This window comes from Lactuca saligna, chromosome 1 (assembly GCF_052625555.1).
Source record: "Lactuca saligna cultivar CGN05327 chromosome 1, ASM5262555v1, whole genome shotgun sequence".
NCBI classification, from domain to species: domain Eukaryota; kingdom Viridiplantae; phylum Streptophyta; class Magnoliopsida; order Asterales; family Asteraceae; genus Lactuca; species Lactuca saligna.
This window is the reverse complement of record NC_136417.1, coordinates 22,264,437-22,285,611: the sequence shown is the minus strand read 5'-3', so window position 1 is coordinate 22,285,611 and position 21,175 is coordinate 22,264,437. Positions and strand designations below refer to the sequence as shown.

The 21,175-nt window shown below is 33.5% G+C and overlaps 3 protein-coding genes across 4 annotated transcripts; 1 reads left to right on the top strand and 2 right to left on the bottom strand.

Annotated features, from left to right (window-relative positions):
* Nucleotides 1–8,845: 8,845 nt before the first annotated feature.
* On the top strand, nucleotides 8,846–10,803 carry LOC145048649 (protein NBR1 homolog). Its single transcript, XM_078997213.1, has 4 exons — nucleotides 8,846–8,872; nucleotides 9,346–10,172; nucleotides 10,262–10,539; nucleotides 10,643–10,803. Exons 1-4 carry the CDS (start codon nucleotides 8,855–8,857, stop codon nucleotides 10,651–10,653), a joined length of 1,134 nt encoding a protein of 377 aa, XP_078853339.1. The 5' UTR covers nucleotides 8,846–8,854; the 3' UTR covers nucleotides 10,654–10,803.
* A 992-nt stretch (nucleotides 10,804–11,795) lies between these two features.
* LOC145003448 (uncharacterized) lies at nucleotides 11,796–12,281 on the bottom strand. The gene has a single exon (XM_078962580.1). The coding sequence runs from the start codon at nucleotides 12,279–12,281 to the stop codon at nucleotides 11,796–11,798; it is 486 nt and encodes a 161-aa protein (XP_078818706.1).
* A 1,915-nt stretch (nucleotides 12,282–14,196) lies between these two features.
* LOC145028340 (protein DETOXIFICATION 16-like) lies at nucleotides 14,197–20,751 on the bottom strand. 2 transcript variants are annotated; one of them, XM_078977025.1, is made up of 8 exons: nucleotides 20,435–20,751; nucleotides 19,653–20,197; nucleotides 19,490–19,576; nucleotides 16,031–16,087; nucleotides 15,834–15,923; nucleotides 15,147–15,265; nucleotides 14,978–15,064; nucleotides 14,197–14,516 (listed from the first exon to the last, which is right to left on the bottom strand). In XM_078977025.1, the coding sequence occupies exons 1-8, from the start codon at nucleotides 20,651–20,653 to the stop codon at nucleotides 14,482–14,484; spliced, it is 1,239 nt and encodes a 412-aa protein (XP_078833151.1). In that variant the 5' UTR covers nucleotides 20,654–20,751; the 3' UTR covers nucleotides 14,197–14,481. The 2 variants fall into 2 exon arrangements, with proteins under 2 accessions (XP_078833151.1, XP_078833143.1); XM_078977017.1 differs by having other exon boundaries at nucleotides 15,685–15,923; nucleotides 20,435–20,749.
* Between the last annotated feature and the right edge of the window lie 424 nt (nucleotides 20,752–21,175).

The window sequence follows — 21,175 nt, the reverse complement described above, 5'->3', positions numbered from 1 at the left end:
TTGCATGGATTATTAGAGCATAGATTCAAGCGTTATATCCAAATCACCCTTTAATGACTTCAAACCCTTATATGGGTGAAAGATAGCCACAAATACATTATTTTTATGACATATGATTCTCAGAAACAACATACAATGGAAACCTTAAGCTCCGGAGTAGCTTTTACTCATGAAACCAAAATCATGGGACTAAAAGCATGCAAAACTCTAAACTATCCTAGATCCAAGCCATAGAACCATAAATGTGGAAATTTATACCTCCAAAAGTTTACAAAAGATATGAAAGCTATGAATCTTCAAGCTTTAGTCACGCCAATCCTCAATGATAGACTTCTACTTCACTATGCACTAAGAACATACAAAAGAGGTTCACACAAGCTAACCAAGGATTTGGGTTTCAAAATATTGTTTGGGAAGAGTGGAGGCTGAGCATGTAGAGGCATCAAGGGACTTAAGGTGTTTAAATAGAGTCTCAAGCCTAAAAATTAGGGTTTGGGTTCTGCATGAGTACGCTCTACGTAGGGTTAGTATGCCCTGCTTAGGGTATAAAGTATCACACCATTTTTAATGTTTTAAGCCCTGTTATGTACGCCCAACATAAGGACCCATTTTGCAAGAATTTGATACTTTAAGCTAAAAATGAAAATACCTGAAAAATGGGTGTTACAAGTAAACTGTAAATTTGATCCATGTGGTTTGCGAAAAACTGTGAATAAAGTCCAAAATATTTTCAACTTGCACCGTTGATCCAAAATCATAAATTTTTCTTGGATTTGGTCCCTTAACAGTTGAAATGACTTTTGTAAACCCTTTTTATTTGTATTTCATTTTTTTTAAAATTATTATTATTATTATTATTATTATTATTATTATTTCATTAAAAATTAGAAAAACATCCCCTCCCTTTCCCCTCTTTCTCTCTCTCTCTCTCTCTCTCTCTCTCTCTCTCTCTCTCTCTCTTGTTCATCATTATTCTATTTTTTGTTGGCAAACTAACGTTGGAGCAAAACAGTTGAGGAGTCGCCACCTTCTCACTGGAGACGAAATCCAATATCTCGCCAGAGCAGAAGATGAAATCCATTACAACTTTCTAGAGCCATCATCGCCTTTGGGGCTAAGAATTTTCTTGCCAGAGAGGTATATCATCACCACCATTATTTATAGATCTGCTTGACGGTGGAGACGACCACCATATATGTTCATCAAAGAGACATATCATTATAACACGACGATAATCATTCATTATAAGAAAACTATATATTTTTTATAGACACCACTATCGTTCATTAGAAGCAAAATATATATTTCCACAAAAGCATTCCACCGAACAACCTGGGGGCAAATACAATAAAAGATGTTTATTTAGTTATTTCTTCACTTAAAACTTGAACAATCGCATACCGATGAAAATCTATCAGCAAAATTGTAACATCCTATTTTCATGAGAAAATTTTCATTTTTAAATAAGGTAAAATCATTCTTTACATAGAGTTCAAGTTATAAAAACCCATTTGTTCCAAAATACAGTTGTTTGAAAATCAGAGTAATATAAATAATGTGAAATCTTCATTAATGCTGATGTGTGTGTACAACACGCCTTCACCTTTCCATGATCACCAAAGGTACATGAAAAACATTTAATCCACAACTATAAGCCAAAGCTTAGTGAGCCCCCCCCCCCCCCCCCCCCAAATATCACATACAACATAGCATAATAAAGAACTATGGGTTATTAGCAACCTTGGGGACTATCAGCTGTCTCGATGGGCTAACAACATGCCATGTGGGTTATCAGAAACCTGGTGATTATCAGTAGTCCTAATGAGCTAACAAGACATCATGTGGGTTATCAGTAATCTTGGAGACTATCAGTAGTCCCAATGGGCTTACAACTTGCCTTGGAGTTACCAGTGGCTCAGTAACACATAACAATAATATGTAAATAATAACATAAACACAAGCAACACCTACACTAGTCTACTAGACTAACCACTCACTACCAGATGTTGAGCCTCACACCGTACTCTACATCACCAGTAGTAGAACACTATGGAATGCATAATTATATTTAATCAGAGGTGAGATAAACAATCGAATATATGATCCCACTCTAGAGCCACAACCAAACAAGGAACAGGCAGGAAAGCCTAGATCAAGAGTTCTCAGGCTATCCTGCATGACTACATACAACCCCCAAGGCATTCAACTATATGATCAATAACCTCCTAACACTCAAATCAATGTACCACTACCCAATGTAAATATAAACAACTATAGGTTATCAATAACCTTGGGACTATCAACAGCCCTAGAGTTATCATCAACTCGGTAAATACTCATAACAACCATTAGATACTAAGACTCAAATAGTATAGCATGCATCCTATTATGGCATAGATAATATAATGAGAAAACTCACTAGAATTGAAGACCCAAGGAAACACAGCAACACGCTCACTTACTGCACTCATCACTCTTACGAACCAATAAACACCAAACCAAGATGGAACCATAATCGATACCTCAATTCCTTCATGGTTTACACAATGTCAAACTGGTTAAATATTCAATGATCAATGGTCAATCCTCACCATGTCGTGGAAGACTCTTAGGTACGTCATGGGAATATCTAGACAAAATAGTCGCGAGGTCCTCAATTGTCACGGCGTGACAGACATATCATCACATTGTGGGAACTAACTCTCGAAAACTTAATGGATTAATCCCTTAATCCATTAAGCCACACAATTATCTCCCCTAAAGGCTTCCTTACACCCAAAGATTCATAAAAATCATTCCTTTATAGGCATGCATGCCCTATGTAACTCTTTAGCTCAAGCTAGGTCACAAATGATGAAAAAGAGGTCAAAACCTCTAGCATGAGTTCAAAACTCTACCAAACTTCAAATTTAAAACATCTAACCACAAAACGACTCTAAGGATCCATAAATTTGCCACCTTCATGGAATCCCAACACTCCAACTAGTCTAAACATGGAGAATAATACATAAAGTCTTGATCTAGCAACATAGAATCATAAATCTTGGAGCTTGAATACTTATAAAGCTCCAAAATAAGTACTAGAAGTTGATGATGAGGCTTGCGAGTTGGATCTATGCACCAAGGATGATCTCTTCTCCTTCAAGGCACCAAAACACCATAAAAATCTCAAGAACTCAACAATGGGTGGTAGTGTTTCGTTGAAAGGGTGGAGACTGAAGAGGATTCCTTAAAACTTGAGTTTAGGGCTTAAATATGGAAGAAACCCTAAAAGATCATGGGATTGGGCTGTAGCTAAGGTCACGTCTTGACCTTCCTTTCGTCATGTCATGAAAGCCATCCCAGATACGTGTTCATACAATTGGCATGTCACATTATGATGCTCTATTCATCACGTCGTGACACACGGTTTTTGCCAAAAGCCTTACCTTTGATACTTTTAAACCCTTAACAGATCTATTCTGGAAAATAGGTGTTACAAAAATTGAAAACAAAAGCCCACCAATCGAAAATCACAAATCAATAATCAAATCTCTAAGTTTTTTTTACAATCACGATGAAAAAAATGATACTCATCTTTCTCAATCGATTCATCCTAATCATACATAAATCAATATTAGTTGGGAGAAAGATATACTGAATGGGGAAAACCTAGAGCTGTTGGGATTAGCCTACTGTTCATCGTCTTCTTCTTGACCCTCATGCTTCTTTTGTTCATTTCCCATCTCGCAATTACTTTTCTTTATTTTCATCATCATCATCTTCTTCTTGGATATGCGAGTTTCTTAGGTGTGTGCCTTACTAGGAATTGGGTGTCTGTCTAGCTGGAAATCGGAGAAGATGAACACAGAGGTATACCCATTGGAAAGTAGAGAAAGAAAAAATGCATGGGCGTACGGTTAAGGATGGGGGTGTAACTGGATTTTAACTTTGTTTTAATATTAATAAAATAAGGAAATAAATGAAAGATGAAAATAAAAATCATTTTTGGGGTATATTAGTAATTTTAAGTAGGGTTTGGACCAAATACACATAAAATAGGTTTGAGTGGGACTAAAGTCATCAAAAATTTATGATTTTAGACTAGTGGTGCAAGTTGAAATTTTTTTGGATCCTATCCTTAATTTTTTTAAAAACTACTGGGACCAAATTTGCAGCTTAGTCTAATATGAATAACAAAGGATTCTATATGAATAATGTGTTTATTTTTAGATAATATTACTAATGGTCCTTTAGATTTTTCGTTGGTCCATAAAGTGGTGCTTATGAAACTTTTTTCACATCGATGATCCCTACAGAGCAAGCCTTACATATAATGGTTATTTTAGTTTTAAATTTGTCCCAAAACTTGTCCTATTGACTAAATTTATTTAAAATGTCTAGTTAAACCGATATGAAATTACTAATATACCCTTAATGAATATTTTGTTTTTTTTTATGATAAATAACTTTCCCCCTTCTATATCTCTCTCTTTCTCTCTCCATTACCACACTATAGACACAAAAGAAGAGAAACACAAAAAATCCCTTGTTCATCATCATTTTTCTTGGATTCCAAGGCTACAACTTCTTTTTTCTTCCATCAAAATACAAACACACAAACCATTGAAGATAGAAATACCCAAGGCATCACAAACCATCACAAACTTGGGATTAAACTTGAAGGGAATACAATGAGAAAATATGTGTTTTTATTTCTTGGTTCTCAGAGTTATAAATGCACAAAGGGGGTAGACACACACACACACACAAAAGCAAGAAAAAAGGAGAACCGGTTCTAATAGTCTAACCACAAACAAGAATGTTGATCGTAAAGGAATATACTCAAAGGATGGTGATGATGAATTTGATGATCAAATTATTACCCACTACCATCGCCATTAAACACCACGACACAACCTGCCACCATCTTCATTCAATAGTACAAGTGTAACGTCTCAACAGCCCAAGCTAAAATTTTCATTTTTAAAATAATATAACATCTGTTTTCAATAAAGCAACATTCCAAATGAATCATTTTTTCATGGACCATTATTCAAAAAATTAGAGTTTTAATGAAGACAGTGCAAAATTTTAAATCATAAAGTTGCTGATGTGTGTGTACAATCACGTCTTCGCAATCTGACAAGTACCTGCAAAAAGTTTAATCCACAACTATAACCATAAAGCTTAGTGAGTTCCCCAAATATATCATATAGCACACGATATAACAATATACCTGGAGCTATCAGCAATACCGAATATTACATACAACACACAATATAACCGTTGTGGGTTTTCAGTAACCCTAGGGACTATCAGTGGTCCCTGTAGGATCACAACATGCCATGTTGATTAACAGCACACCTCACAGGTTATCATTAACCCTAGGGACTACCAGCGGTCCCATTGACTTACAACAGTCTAGGAGTTATTAGCAACCCAATTTACATACAACAACAATCAACAGATAAGGCCTAGTTGGTCAACATATACTACCACACAGGTAATTATAGTGAGAGGAATCGCCTTTCAAGTAGTAGCTAAACACCACATCTCTCACCCAACTGATCCTACATAGCACCTAACAACAATAAAGAGTACTCTCTCAGTCTGCACTCCAAAATTCTCAGTTTAACAAAAAGTCAACCCATGCCAAGCTGAAACATCCCAAGCTGAAACATCATGGTGTGTATAATGCAGTCATCCTGAGCTCTTCCCTTTATACCGAAAGTATGTGAAATCAAAACCAAAAATTGTAAGCACGAAGCTTAGTGAGTCTCCCCAAACTACCACATACCATAAACATAAGCACATAATCACATATAAACATATCGTGGGCCCCGCCACTTCATCGGGCCCCGCCGGGCATCGGACATTGCCTGGCATTAGGCCCCGCCCGACGTCGGAATGAAATCCAGAAGCATACAAACATTCATCAGGCATTGCCTGACATCGGAATGTAATCCAGAAACATACAATACAAACACATGCAAGAATCATGAAGACATCAAGCATACAAACATTTCTCGGACACCGCTCAACATCGAATCGGAATCCGAAAACATATAAATCTACATCAGGTACTGCCCGGCATTGGACCTTAGTTCGGAACATACTAACATACATAAACGGGCCCACATTGGTGCCTTCGACGTGTTCCTACAGGAGGAAACTCACCTCGCAAAGCTGAATGCAGAATCTCACGGTAAGGAATCTCTAACGGTTGCTCTAACGACTCCCCGAGCTATCATTACCAAAATAACACTTAGTCAAAATCCAATAATCATTCTTAGGGTAAAATAACCATTATACCCCCTGATTTAATTTGGACCATAACCTAGGCCCAATTCCATAAGATCCATGGTCCAATTCTATATAGCCTTTCCAAGCCCACTAATGGCCCACTTATGGCCCAATTTTCTAAATTGGGCCCAACTTCTCAAATGGGCGTTCCCTTAAGCCCAAACATGTCCTTAACCCAATAACTGACTTCTAATTACCTACTAAGGCCCAATAGCTAAGAAGTCCAAAGATCGGCCCAAATGACGAAAACCCATATCAAGTGGGTACGCGGGCCGTACTCCTCTGTACGCTAAGTGTACATCTTTCATGGCTTGTATGCTGCATGTACGGGCTTGTACGACCAGCGTACTACCCTGTTAAGCCATAAACTCCAAAAAGGCTTAATCCCATAAGACCTTAAGCTCCAAACACATATCTGAGTCCAACAAAGTGTCTTAACAAATAAAGTCAATTAATTGGTGGCTTGCAACCCGCCAAATGGACCCAAACTTGAAATATGGCAACTAACTTCCATGGAAATAACTAAAACTCATGCATGGCCACAAAAAGACCTTCAAGATGGAAACTTTTCTATTCTTGGGACTCATATAGCACTAAGGGTGGCAACCCCGAGCCTACAAACGGATTTGGACCATAAATGAGTGCTAAATGGTGAGGATATCTCAGATCCTTGAGCTCATGTTATTCAAGTTCTTCTTCACCAACTTCCTCTTTCTCCTTCCAAGCTTCAAACCACCACAATGAGCTTCATAATAACAAAATCACACAAAGACGAGGAATGGTAGGCTTTATAGGGTTTCTAAGTTTGAGAGGTTGGTAAGGAGGCTAGGGTTTGGGAGATAATGTGGTATTTATATGGCTTAAACCCTAAAATTAAGGTTTTGAGTCAGATCGCGTACGCGATGCGTACTCCTTGGTACGCTACGCGTACGCGCATCAACCCACCGCATCCAATGTCTTCACTACGCCTCACATACGTCAAGCTTACGCCCAACATACGCCTTCAGTCAGCCCAATATAGAACGCCCCACTCACTAAGGCCGAACTCAAAAATCCAATATTAATCTCATGGTCCAACAATTAATTATAAAGAGATTAAATAATTATCATTATCTCAAGTCACTGGTGTTACAAAGACAGTGCGAAATCTCAAATCATAAAGCTTCTGATGTGTGTGTACAATCAAGTATTCGCAATCCAACAAGTACATGCAAAATGTTTAATCCACAACTATAAGCACAATGCTTAGTGAGTTCCCAAAACATCTCATACGTCATAGGATATAATAATAGCACTGGAGCTATCAGCAATACTAAATATCATGAGCTTGGGATGCAGCAGTTCTCACGTTGTGAGCCTCTATGCCTCACATCGTGAAATTAGTTCTGGATACAATTTACATTTTAACCCATGTCGTGAGACTCCATATCTTCCAAAAACGACCTTTTCACTCCTTGAAACCCTAAAACGATCCATTTAGGAAAACGTATGTTACAACAAGACACAAGAGAGTGGTCAGAGCTCTTTTTTTCCTACTCTCATCTCTCCATGTCGACACCTCAATTCAGACTCCAACCATCAAGTGAATAAAAACCCACAAGTTCATATCCAAAATCAATATCCAAAGGTCCCAAATCCAAAAAACCCATTAAATAGCACAAATCGAAGAAGCGATCAAGACCATTCCATTTCCATTTCAACATAGACCTCACATAGTCTCCTTCTTCGTCTTCTCTTCAACCATCATAACCGCAACCGAATACCACCTTCTGTTTATTAGCCCTCGTTTTGACCTAATCATCATCATCACACAACCCAAACCATCATCATCACACTCATCATCATCATCTACAGGCACAACAAAGAAACCCTAATCCTAATTTGTTATATTCTCCAAGTCTCTGGTTCATCATCGTTTTCTTGTAAGTGGGGAGAGGGATGCCGATTTTTTGGAGTGTGTGTATGTGTGTGTCTCGATTTTTATAAGGATTTGAGGTTTGAACGAAGGAAGATGAAGGTTAGTCTGGTGGATTTAAGAGAGAAAGATAAGGGCAGCGGTTAACAATTAAATATAAGAGGGGCAATTTAGTCTTTTCATATTATATTTAACAGAAAACTAGCGGTGTTAGTCATAAGGATCATTTATGTGCAATGTTTGTTTCTTAGGGATCATCCATGAAAAAAAAGTTTCATAAAAACCCTTTTAGGGACAAACAAAAAAGCTAAAGGACCATTTGTAAATTTTTTGAAATTTGTTATTTCTATAAATCATCATTATGAATAAAAAAAAAAGTAAACATTAGTCATAAACTAAACAACGTATTTAATATTAATTTTGTTTTAGGAGTCTTCAAATTTATATGATTATTGTAATGGTAACAATTTACATTTTGAAGTTAAATATTAATATTTCTATGCATATATATTGAATATAATTATAATCTACAGAATCGCGGATATCTCTAGGATTACAGTTACAGATAGCGATCAACAGTTCGCTTTAGCTATATATATTTCTGTTCCATCGACTACCGTCTTTTCATTGTAGGGTTTTTAGTCCTCTCTCATCATGGCAACTGTAATCAAGGTTTGTTTTCAGCTATATCCTTCTTCTTCTTCTTCTTCTTCTTCTTCTTCTTCTTCTTCTTCTTCTTCTTCTTCTTCTCTTTTTGAATTACTCCACCGAATTCTCATTCTGTTTTCATAAGTGTGATTGAGTGTCGCACTCATATTAGTAAAATATCGGCGTACTTTGCTAGACGTACGTTTAGTGTTTTCACACGCTCTTTAAGAGTTCACGTTAATTGTAGTTTAGATGAACCTCATGTGAATTGAAGTTTCTTGAGAGTTGTATTTTAGTTTTAGAAGATTTAGATTTTACTTTTGTGGTTTTCGGGTTCTATCCCAATTGGCATGAGTCTCGTATACAATTTTACCATTATGCAAGTATGTCATGGATTTTTGTGACTTTCATGGTGTGCATGGTTTTCTTTGAAAACCAGTTGATTTGACTACATATACTTTAAAAAAATCCTCAAATACGTGTTATGTTTGGTGCAGATTAAATTTGGAGACACACTCAGGCGCATCTATGAGGAAGATCTTCTAGATTTTGACATGGACATGTTGAGGGAGAAGATCTGCATCCTCTTCGGTCTAGATCTTGATGCTGATTTTACACTCACTTACATCGATGAGGATGGAGATATAGTCACTCTTTGTGACGACAATGATCTCGATGATCTTGCGGCTCAATCTCTGAATCCACTAAGGATGACTGTAACATTGAATCCTAAATCTTCTCTTACATCAACACAAGACCAACTTCAAATCAATTCCTTGAACTCTGCGGTTTCTTTGATCTTGAAATTTGTGCCAGAGCGACAACATAATGCACTTTTGAAGCTTTTGCTTGACGTTGCATGGGAAAACATAATGGGTGATCAACAGGGATTGAAGATTGAAGAAGCATCTGACGCATTATTACCATGTAAAGACGGAAGCTCATACTCAAACAACGAAGCTTTGCAGGTTGAAACGGTGAAGAAAGATGGAGTTCTTGAAAATGTACATCTTAATGTTATTCCTTATTCTGAGTCTAAAACTGTTAAAGGCTCTGATGCTGCATCTTCACATGATGACAATGCCAAACTGAGAAAATCCGTTGATTTTGAGACTTGTGTAAACCTTAACGAATGCCCATTCATCGGGATGCCTCTATCTAATGACTCAATCGTGCATTCATGTCCTTGTGGGACTTGTGTCTCTCCTCTTAAGAAGGGCTATATCGATAGTAAAGGCTTAGGCACTCTAACAATCCATGAGGATATTACGTGTAATGGGTGTGGAGTTTGTCCCATAATTGGACCCCGATTCATATCAAAATCGTAAGTTCTTTTGAAGCTTGTTAGAGTACTTGTATACATATTACTAAATACTTTTGGTTATTTCTTGAATCGTTACTCTTTTTGTATAGGAATATTATTGTTGATCTGTGTTGCACTTGTTTCGAGAAAACGGGACATGATGCTGCCGATTACGTCAGAATGGATCTCTCTCCGACTTCTTTTTTCAGTGACAAGTCTCCTGTTGTGTGCAATGACAAATTAGACCCAGAAGTCGAAGTTGTGAATACCAATATGGATCAAGACAATGAAGTTTGTGAAAAGAAACCTATTGGAATTGTGAGCTCCTCTAATAGTGTTGCAGTTCCATCAAAACTGGTGCAGTTGGAACCAATTGGTTCGAATCAAGGTAAAGTTCCAATCTTTGGAGCAATCCAAATTCATAATAAAGTGAGCCATATCTAAATTGCCAAAAAACTTATAAAACATAAAACTTATTTGGTGTTATGCAGGATTTTCATGATCCAAGAGTACCTACTGTTCATTGGTAGGTTGGAATGAGGGTTATAAATTAATAAAATATCTTCAAGACTCGATAGTATTTTTCAGTTTAGTAGCTTCGAACCTTTTTATGGTGTGTTTTTTTTATGCGCCACGTTTAGTAAGTATTAGTAAGTAGGTATTTTTATATAGTTTGGTTATGTCTTTAATCCTAGATTTTATTTATTTAGTACAAATTTATTATTTTTAAGAGGTTGAGGCACATGTTATCTGTTCATCAAAATGGCCCTTGTACTCCTATCACATGCGGAAGGGGAACCCTTTGGGGCTAGGGAGGGCCATCGCCATCGCCAATATCGCCCCTCGCTTTTCAGCCCACTTATATATAACTGTTATATATTTAAGTTATTCAAAATAATAAGAATAATAATAACGTTGTGAAGAAACTTGAAAGGAACTAGTATGCTACAAAAATAAAAGCTAGAAGTTTTATAAACACCTAAAAATCCTAATTTGAAGGACACCGGATTTAAACCAATTCTAAAATTTTAATTAAATCATTTAATAAGGCCAATGAAAAAATAAACTAAAAACTCTCAAAAATATAACTGAAAACCATAGCAAGGTTTCGGGGGTCTCAACTGTTTCTAATTGTTCTTTCTTGGAAAACAAACAGTTTATTGTTGCAGACGAATTTGTTTTAGTACGGTGTTAAACATGGTCTCACCTGATTTTTTTGTTTTCTAATTCATGTCATATCATACCATAATATTTTCCTTGTAACTATATGTTAAAAAAAAAATACAATAAACCTACATAATACGCCTATTAAAATACCTTCAGTTCGATCATATCGAAAAATATCGTTTTATAGAAATCTTAAATGTTTTTTATTCTTATTTATTTTCTGTTTTAATCAAGTCATGTAGTTCATGAGCTTCTGACCTATTGTTTATATATATAAAGATCATTCGATTTGACAACTCGAATAGAACATTTTATACAAAATTGACGGATATATACAAACTTTACATGGAAACCCCAATTACAATACAAAAATAAATATCTATATTAATTTATCGCAAACTACCCTAAAATAAAATAAAAACCAATTCTTTCGGTGAGAAAGGAAAAGTATAACTGCGAGTTTGGTGGACTTATGGTTCACGCAACCCAAACCATGGCCATGGAACTCAAAAATGTAGCACAAGCAACAGCAACAATGCTTCTCTCTTTGATCATGACTTTCAACAAATGCATTGCAACATCTCCGGTGATCTTCCTCCCTTCCACGGCCAGTACACGGCGGCGTTTCCCTGCAAAAGCCATCATAACCAGCACCATGGTCCACGTCACGATGGTGGCTCTCACCATAACTGCCATCAAACCTGCAATCAACAGACCACCTGCGATCATAGACCACATCTGGAATGACGACCGCCGTGATCCAGTGTGATCGGAATCATGAGACATGACGATGTACAATGAAAGAAGCACAAAGAACAAGCATGATGCAGTGGTTTTCGATCTGGCGATCATCTGGGAGCTGAGAGAATGTGATGTTGGGGAGGAGATGAAAATTGTGTTGAAGAAAGAAGAAGGAAGAATGTTGCTTTTTAGATGAGGATGGAGGAGAGAATTAGTATCCATGTGGTATCGGCTTATTTGCACATGGACTGGTTGGCAATAATCACACCAACTTTAATTTTATAATTAAGATCTGGCAAATACGCTCTTAATCATCTGATTTTGTGATAAAAGGACAGCGACTTTCATAGAGAAAAAGAACATTTTTTTATCACTTTTCTCGACATACATTGTGTACTGTGTGAGAAGGACCATACTATTTGTAGTCCGAATATCTCAAAATTAAAAATCATGCCTAAATAAATTAACTTGGATTGAATTTGTGGAGTTGAAGTTGATCTATTTTAATCTTTTATGTTATAATATCCTGATTATTTCTTGAAATTATTATACTATCAATGTAATAATATAGTTTTTGTTTTCATATGTAATTTTTAATTTGATGGATTTTAGAATAATTAAGAACAGAGAGAACAGGGAATTTTCATTTCATAATGAAGGTTAACCATACATACCTACAAAAGGGATGCTTTTATATAACTAACTTTGAAACTAAATTAAGTTTGTTAAAGACAACTAACTATGTTGGGCTACTAACATTATACTTATGAATAGTTAACATTTCAACCATAATGTTCATAATAATGGTTAGTAAATTCTACCATTATAACACTGTTATTGCTAGAATTTATAATATAGCTTTGACGTTAAATTAAGGCTTTTGATAGGTTACATGAGTTTTTTTTTAATATTTTAAATATACCTTTAAATCTTTAATCTTTAATTAGTTATAGAAAACTCATTATCATAAATGTTTTTATATCATTTTATATTTTTCTGTTAGCTTATCAATTACTTTTTACAAATTATTATATTTTTATTAGATAGTTTATAAGCTAGTATTTATCTTTCCGCTATATCAACTAGTTTTCAACTAGAAACTAGTTTTTCAGCTACTATATATGTAAAAAAAAATAGTCTATGTTTGTGACAGCTAACTAATTGTTACTCAGACTAACAAATTGTGAGCCATATAATTTTTACAAAGATTGACAACTAACTAATTGCCTATGTGGACATTTGGAGACTTATTTCTCGATAATGGAATTTTTATCTGTTAAATTCGGATCAAATAGGATAGACAATTTGAAATTGAATAGGATACAATGCAAATGTTTTAATGTTTTGATTATCACTACCTTTTGGGTAGTTTGAAAGTTTTAGAACAATCTTCTCTTTTAAACTGTTAAACCACACAAACATACATTTTTGATGAAATAGTTTCTTAGTTTTTTTCTAGACTTTTGATAAATAGCAAATTTATAAGATGAACTAGATTGTTTGATGTAAAATATTTACTATAATACAACCTTAGCTACTATGTCATTGTAATTTGTTTTCTCTTGCTTTTTGATAGTAGTTAATAGTAATATAATATTGCGCTTCCAATGGGGAAAAAACTATCTTCCAATTAAAACCGAAAAACCTTATAACTAATTAAATAATTTCAAAAATAATATTTGAAAATAGATAATAAACATCAATTTGTATGCGAGTACAATCATTTTGTGACTTATATTTCAAATTATTAATCTTTATCTTTTAATTAATCTATTCAATATTTTGTCACTTCTACTTTTCTACATACTTTTCTACATGTATTACTTGTGAAACGTTTTTTACTTAAGATAACATGTTATTTTCCAATTCTACATTAGTTACTTCAAAATGCGAATGGAAAACAAACTTCCCAAAATCTCAAAAAACGAGGTAAACATAAAATCGGGAAACTAGTGGATTTTGGCGTGATCACATTGGACCAAAGAAAAGTAGCCCTTTGCCTAAATATGTGAGTCGACTACAACTTTTGAGTGTCAACTCATTTGGACAATTCCATTAGTATTAAAAACTTTCGCCATTTAAACTCGTTTAGTTGTTTCATTCATTCATTTTATTTTTTTTTCATTCCAATCGGTCCTTTTTAATAAATAAGTGCTCTTTTTATTTATTAACTATAATTAATTCAGTTTATATGAACTTATAATAATGTAGTCCACATCCTAATATTTGTGAAAGTTACATATTGAAAGCGGCCTTGCCAACCACATTGAATCATCACTGACAAAGTTACTTTAACCTTTTAGAATCATCATTGTACCATGTACTTGTATAGTTGTATACTTTGCAACATTCCCTCGAAACTATATAGCGAAGGAAGCAGCTAAACACAAGTGAGGGCACGATTAATTATCACTTGGGCAAGCTAGTATAGTGGACCCGATTCTGAGCTTTTTTGGCCTGATATAAGAGCTAGAAGTTAGTTCTAGTTTATCATCTTCAATCTAAAAACTAAAAAGGTTGAAGAAAATATAACACCTCAAATCCAAAGTTATAACTAATACTAAGAACATCTCCAATGGGGATAGCACACGGATTGTATGGGGTCGGGTAGAGTTGCATGGGTGTGGTATATATTGTAGAGTTATGAGATAGAGTGTGGAGTTATATGATCATACAATGGTTATGTTGAAATTAGTTTTATTTTTCTTGTTCTTTTTAGTGATAAACATCTAAAGAATGTAAGGTGGATTATTATGAGCGGTGTATGGGTTGGAGGGATTTGAAGGGTAAGTTGTATATAAGTGGAATTGTGAGGTGGATTGGTATGAGGGTTGTATACTTGTATGGGTTGGAGATGCTCTTAGCAATGAATACTTTATCTATGTAATCCAAGTTGTTATAATAGTGTATGTGTGTACCTCTTGATCCCAATTTGTATGCATGACAATATAGATGAAAAGTAATGCTTGGATGCCGCTCCCACCGATGATTCCCATCCAGAGTCCCTACATCGAAGCCAAGAGTACAACCAAGATAAGCACAACCGAAATGATTAACAATAACAACATCAAAAAATCTTGTTCTTACCTTTCCTCCATAAGAGAAGACAAAAGTCCAAAGGATTGCAAAAGGAAGACCAACAAGGTAATATGCCCCAAGATTCACAAAAGCACCGGTCTTTTGCCATCCACATCCTCTTAGAATACCTTTTTACGATAATGCATAAATTGATTGTAAAAAAAATAAACGTTAAATTGAGTAAATAAAACATAGATAAAAATTAAATTTAATAAATAAAACATAGATAAATAATATAATATCATTCGGTCTATCAATGGATACCCACATAAGTAAAATTTTAAGGGTTTTCTTTATAGTTTTAATTATTACGATTTACCACCGACGAGCAGTCTACTGTTGGACTGCCCTCAACAGAAGCCTCTCGTGCCACTACACGAGAGTTAACCGAAAAGCACTTCAGGGTGGTATCATTTTTTTCCACCTCGAAGTGAATAGTAGGTGTAAAAATTGTCATGATTTGATAACATAGGCAATTTCAACTCAAGATACTGAAATTTCTTGTTTATGTTTATAGCTTATTCCTCAATTAATTAGAAACTCTAACCTGAAAGTACCCCCTGAATTCCATCACAAAAGTTGGAAAGTGCAAGAATCGGCATTATAGATGATAGATAACTCACAACTTCTACTTCATACGTAAACAAATATCCCCATAAGTCACGAACCACAACTAAAAGGAAGCTAACCACTAACCCTTCGGTCATGGCCACAAGCATCACAACATGTGCAGCCCGGTGTGCAGCCTGAGGTCGCCCGGCTCCTAACTCGTTTGAAACTCTTGTGCTTCAACAATGAATTTGACACGTGTAATTAAAATAGACCAACATAAATTTGTAGTTCATATAATTAATTAAACTATATATGGATTAATTATTTTGATCCAAATTTACCTTACTGCACTGCCAAAACCATAAGGAATCCTATAGATGAGCGAACTAGTCGTGAGGCTGCACAACAAAAATAATTTATATTATCACATCTCCATTTTGATGTGGATGTGCATAAGACCCGAATTTATCCAAACCGGGTTATTTTTTACCCAAATTTAGTTGTATAGGAGATCTACTTAGTTTTACATACAACTGTGGAAGCAGCCTTCGGAAGAGAAGCTGAGAAGGAGATTAATAATCATATGTTATGGCCTGTTGTGGTGCCTATGGAAATTCAGGAACAAAAGATTATTCTAACAAAAGTTCATTAATCCTAATGCAGGAGCAGATAACATTAAAGCAATGGTGTATCACTCGATTAAGTGCAGGGGCAAGGATGGTATTTGTAAATGGAAGGCGTGGAGGTATAATCACTTTCAATTTCTGTAATTCCCTGTTTTGTTTCTGTTTCTATTTTTCACTTTATGTAATGTCTCTTTTTTGTCCCCTTGTAGCTACTTGCTTATCGGGTGACTTTAATATTATTTGCCGTTCTAAAAAAAATTAAACCAAGTAATAAGAATTTAATGAAAAAAAAAATAGAGGGAAATTATTGATGAAATGTCTTTACTAATGGATTTATAAACCAAACTTATTATTATTATTATTAGTTATTATGTAATTTTATGGTTATATTTTATTTTAGGTAGAGAGGATTTTTTTGTTTTTCGCTTATTTAATATTAATTAACTAATTTGATGGATTTGATGCATATCTCTTAAAGAAGTTATAAAATATTAAATATTATTATCCATATAAATTTAGATAAACAAATTTTATATAATAAGCTATAGATTTGATACATAGAAACTTTATTATTCCAAGAAAAATTCATGGCTTAATAACCTTTGATGTGACAAAATTTATTTTTCAACTCTTTATATTTGAATAGTAGAAATATGTCTAAACACATTAAAAAATTTATGATGAAAATCTATTTATACACTGCTAATATAATTACAATATATATAAACTAGAGGAAAATAAAAAATCTCAATTAATAACTATAAGTTAGAAAAATCTCTTGAGTTATATTGATCAATTAACTTAAACTTGAACTCATCAATACAAATAAATTAGAAAACTTGTATGTTGTAGAGTTTCAAATAGATTAATGGAAATAAATTTATCTCTATTATAATAGATATATAGATTATTAAACACAATTTAAATATTTTAGCAATATATAACTAAGCCCATAAATATAATCTAACTATCATAAGTAAATTTTTTTTTTTTGAATTGCAGTGGCTAATGCTAAATAATCTTAATTAGAATTTGAAAAGTTTCAATATTAAAATAAAACTGCTATATAATTAAACAATTTTCATTAGATTAATAGGTTCAAAGGTTTATTAACGTGGATACATATCTCTTACAACAGTCATTAAGAGGGTATTTGACAAAAAAAATATTGTTTATTAGCTTACTAGCTTATAAACTAATAAATGTAGGATAACTTATGAAAAAATAATTTATTAGAGGTTCCTATTAGAATAAACTATTTTCCATCCAAACACCTTTTTAGATTATAATAGTTCTAATAATCTAATAAGCTAAGAAGTTGTTTTAGCAAACTTTAGCCAACCCCCCTACAGTATTAAAAACTTTTATCAACAGTACATCACATCAATATAATTGTTACACGGTTCTTGGTATGCATCATAACTTAAAAGAAAGTTTTGTAAATATTGTCTTCCTTTTTCATCCTAAAATTTTATAATTTTACACTCATTTATTTTTTAATGATAGTTCCTAATATAGGTTATAGATTTCCTACACATACTTTAAACCGTATAATTATATTCCTGTTCAACGAGCGGAAACAACGTCTAGTTTGTAAATAATGAAGGCCATTAATATAACATATGAGTTGATATATTAAAAAGAAAAAAAAAAAAAAAACTTTATTCCTCAGAAAAAATAGCGTGGGGTGGCATATCTTAAAGAATAGATCAGAAGGAAAAAAGGCATAAATGTAATTGTTTTTGGATAAAAGGTAATAGGCCCTCTAGTCTAATATATAACTTGAAACGGATATATTTGTTTGTTTATACCCAAAATAAACGTGCAAGCAATGAATTATTAGACTAGTCGGTATGGAGATTGTCGCATGCTGCGATAGATAATGTATCATCACGGTGATGCAGTGAACACGACAACCTTTAGTTGAGGGAACTACGGTAAGGCTACCGCAAAGAATGAGTATACCACCAGCTTTTTTCTTAATTTTCTCTTTTGAGAGTTGTGTGTGCAAGGTAAGGTGTGGTATTATTGTTATCAGTTTTGTGGGGTGAGTGAAAAATGATATAGTCCTAAGGTGACATGAAAAAGTATGATAAGAGATTTATTACCATAACCATCGGTCTTAAAACAAAAGATAATTGTGAAATTTTCAAAATTTCTTTAGCTTTAAGTGATTGAATATTTCATTATCATTCTTGAAGTGGAACTAATTTAATTTAGCATAAATTGAATCGTGTTTCAATAAAATTAGCTGGAAGCTAGAAGATGTAGTGTTTATTTCTATATAAATGTACAAGAATAATAACTCAAAGCTTTTAATACATGTTGAATTACATAGAAGAATTTATTTAAATTAAATACCTCATTAATTTTCAAAACAGATAATTAATTCAATTTGCCGAACAATTTTTTTTTTTTCTTTTCAAGCTGTTATTTTATAATTTAGAAGTTTCCACAAAAGAACTATTTGATTATTTTAAACTAACCGTATTTGGAAAAGCAACCAAGGAGTTGTTGGAATGAAATTCCTATCTATATGATATATAATTACCAAACTACTCTTAACTTTAATTAGTTGATTCTTATTTTTGAAGTAGGAATAGTCAATTTAAAAACACAAATTATGTTTTTTTAAATAATTGGTAACACATAGTTTGAAGTTGTATTTTTTATTTGTTATATAAGTATTTAACAAAAATAATTGAACTATTAGTAGTAGATAGGAATTTCGCTACAACAATCCTCTATAATTATCCAGTGATTTTTTCTTAAACACTAAATTAAATAGTTTTTAGATTTGAAACGTTTGATTTGAACTAAAAAATATTTCAGTATCAATCGTATTTGGAACACATAGATTGTTGTAGCAAAATTCCTATCTAGATCATATACAATTACCAAACCAGCCTATAGTTAGCTGATTATTTGATTCTTATTCTTGAAGTAGCAAAAATCAATTTAAAAACACAAAGTACGTATTTTTTTAGGGCCAAGCAAGAGTGTTGACTTGCTATAAGAAAACTTGTACAGAAACTGCTATCAAGATATATATAACATAAAAATAACAAATTAACACTAACGATGATTAATTATCATTTGATTTAGATTCTTGAAGTCAAAATAATAATGTTATTGGACTACAATTAAAATTTGTAAATGCAATATTGTATGTACCTGACTGACATCATCGATATTTCAAGCTTTGGATTAGGAAGAAGGCCCGACATGAGAACCAAAAACTCATACGCCCAGTACTCCAAGCTAATTCACATAAAACATCCCATAATTAAATCTAAACTCTCTCTACAAAAACCAAAAAATAACATCAAAATTTTACCAGATCATGAGTGCAGAAGGTATACTCAACGAAACAAACTCTTCAAGATTCATGAATGCTTCTTTAGAAAACCCTGTCCATGTCTTCTCAAAAGCGCGTGAAAACTTAATATAAATCGCCAAAAACGACACTTGAATCCAATAAGAAATAGCACAGGCCAAAGCAGCCCCATTACTCCCTAATCCAAACTTAAAGATCATAATCCAGCATGCAAGAATGTGAACTAAGCATGTAAATCCACTGCTCAACATCAACACTTTTGTATTACTTTGAGCTTGCAAGAATCGGAATTGACACTGAAGAATCCCGTATGGGAAAATACTGGGAATCAACCAACGAGTGTAGGTTTCGGCTTTCATTGAGATCTCTACATCTTGACCAAACCAAATGAAGATAGTGCCTGTGTAAGTCCATATGATTGATATTGGAATAGCTATAAGCATCAAAACTAGCATAGCTCGTTGAGTGTATACTCCAAGCATGTTATACTGTTGTGCTCCATAAGCTTGTCCACAAAACGTCTCGAGTGCACTTCCAGTTCCTAGCTAATTATATATATATATATATATATATATATATATATATATATATATATATATATATATATATATATATATATATATATATATATATATATATATATATATATGTATATGTATACCCCAAGGTTTTTGATATGATTGTGTAGATCAACATACATGGAGATTTAAGAGTACATAAATCAAGGTGATGATTGAAGGGTTAAGAAATGAAAATGTGTTTTTTTTCTTTTTTATAATTACCAGGAAGTGGGAACCTGTGACTGCGGCAAAAGAGGAAGCCATTGAGGCAACAGAAAGAGAGAGCTCTCCGAGATGGCCGATGAACATGACGGATATAATTTGCAAACTATAATCTAAGAAACTAACTAAGCAAAGAGGTCCAGCCAGTTTTAGTTGTTGCTTCAGTTCTTCCATGGTCTCTGATGATTTGATTGTATCCATTTCTTGTTGCAACTCCATGTTTCTTCAGTAATAATAGAATACCTTGTTAAAGCGCATTTGATCGAGTAAGAACGAAAGAACTAATGCTCAAATAATTTATTCTAGTTTATCTTATGATATAGTTTTTGAATATCAAATTAAACAATAGAAGATAGAAGATGACTAAGAACTCACTATATAAAGCATAGAATTATTGGTGTGGATATTTATCATAAAATCATGCATGTTGATTGGTATGATTAGATTTGCAATTTTTTAATCTTTTCCTTGATTATTACGATTCATGAACTATGATATTGGTGTCAAAGCGTAAGACATTGTTATTCTTGATGTTATTTATCAATTTATTTTGATTTTGATTGAAGTGTATATCTATTTATTATTCGTAAGTTTCGACACATTTATTCAAGTTTCAATACTAATTACATCTTATAAGTTAACTAAATATAATAATTAAATATAACGATTCATTATATATATATATATATATATATATATATATTCTAATAAATGAATACGTTTAATTTCATGTTGACAAGT

What these genes read in the sequence shown, in the direction of transcription:
- LOC145048649 (XM_078997213.1), top strand. An exon ending in CCCCGATTCATATCAAAATC is followed by an intron (nt 10,173 to 10,261) that starts GTAAGTTCTTTT and finishes CTTTTTGTATAG; the next exon opens with GAATATTATTGTTGATCTGT.
- LOC145003448 (XM_078962580.1), bottom strand. Translation starts at nt 12,281, where the DNA reads ATGGATACTAATTCTCTCCTCCATCCTCATCTAAAAAGCAACATTCTT.
- LOC145028340 (XM_078977017.1), bottom strand. Translation starts at nt 20,653, where the DNA reads ATGGAGTTGCAACAAGAAATGGATACAATCAAATCATCAGAGACCATG. An exon ending in ATATCGATGATGTCAGTCAG is followed by an intron (nt 16,088 to 19,489) that starts GTACATACAATA and finishes TTTGTTGTGCAG; the next exon opens with CCTCACGACTAGTTCGCTCA. An exon ending in GGTTTTGGCAGTGCAGTAAG is followed by an intron (nt 15,924 to 16,030) that starts GTAAATTTGGAT and finishes TCATTGTTGAAG; the next exon opens with CACAAGAGTTTCAAACGAGT.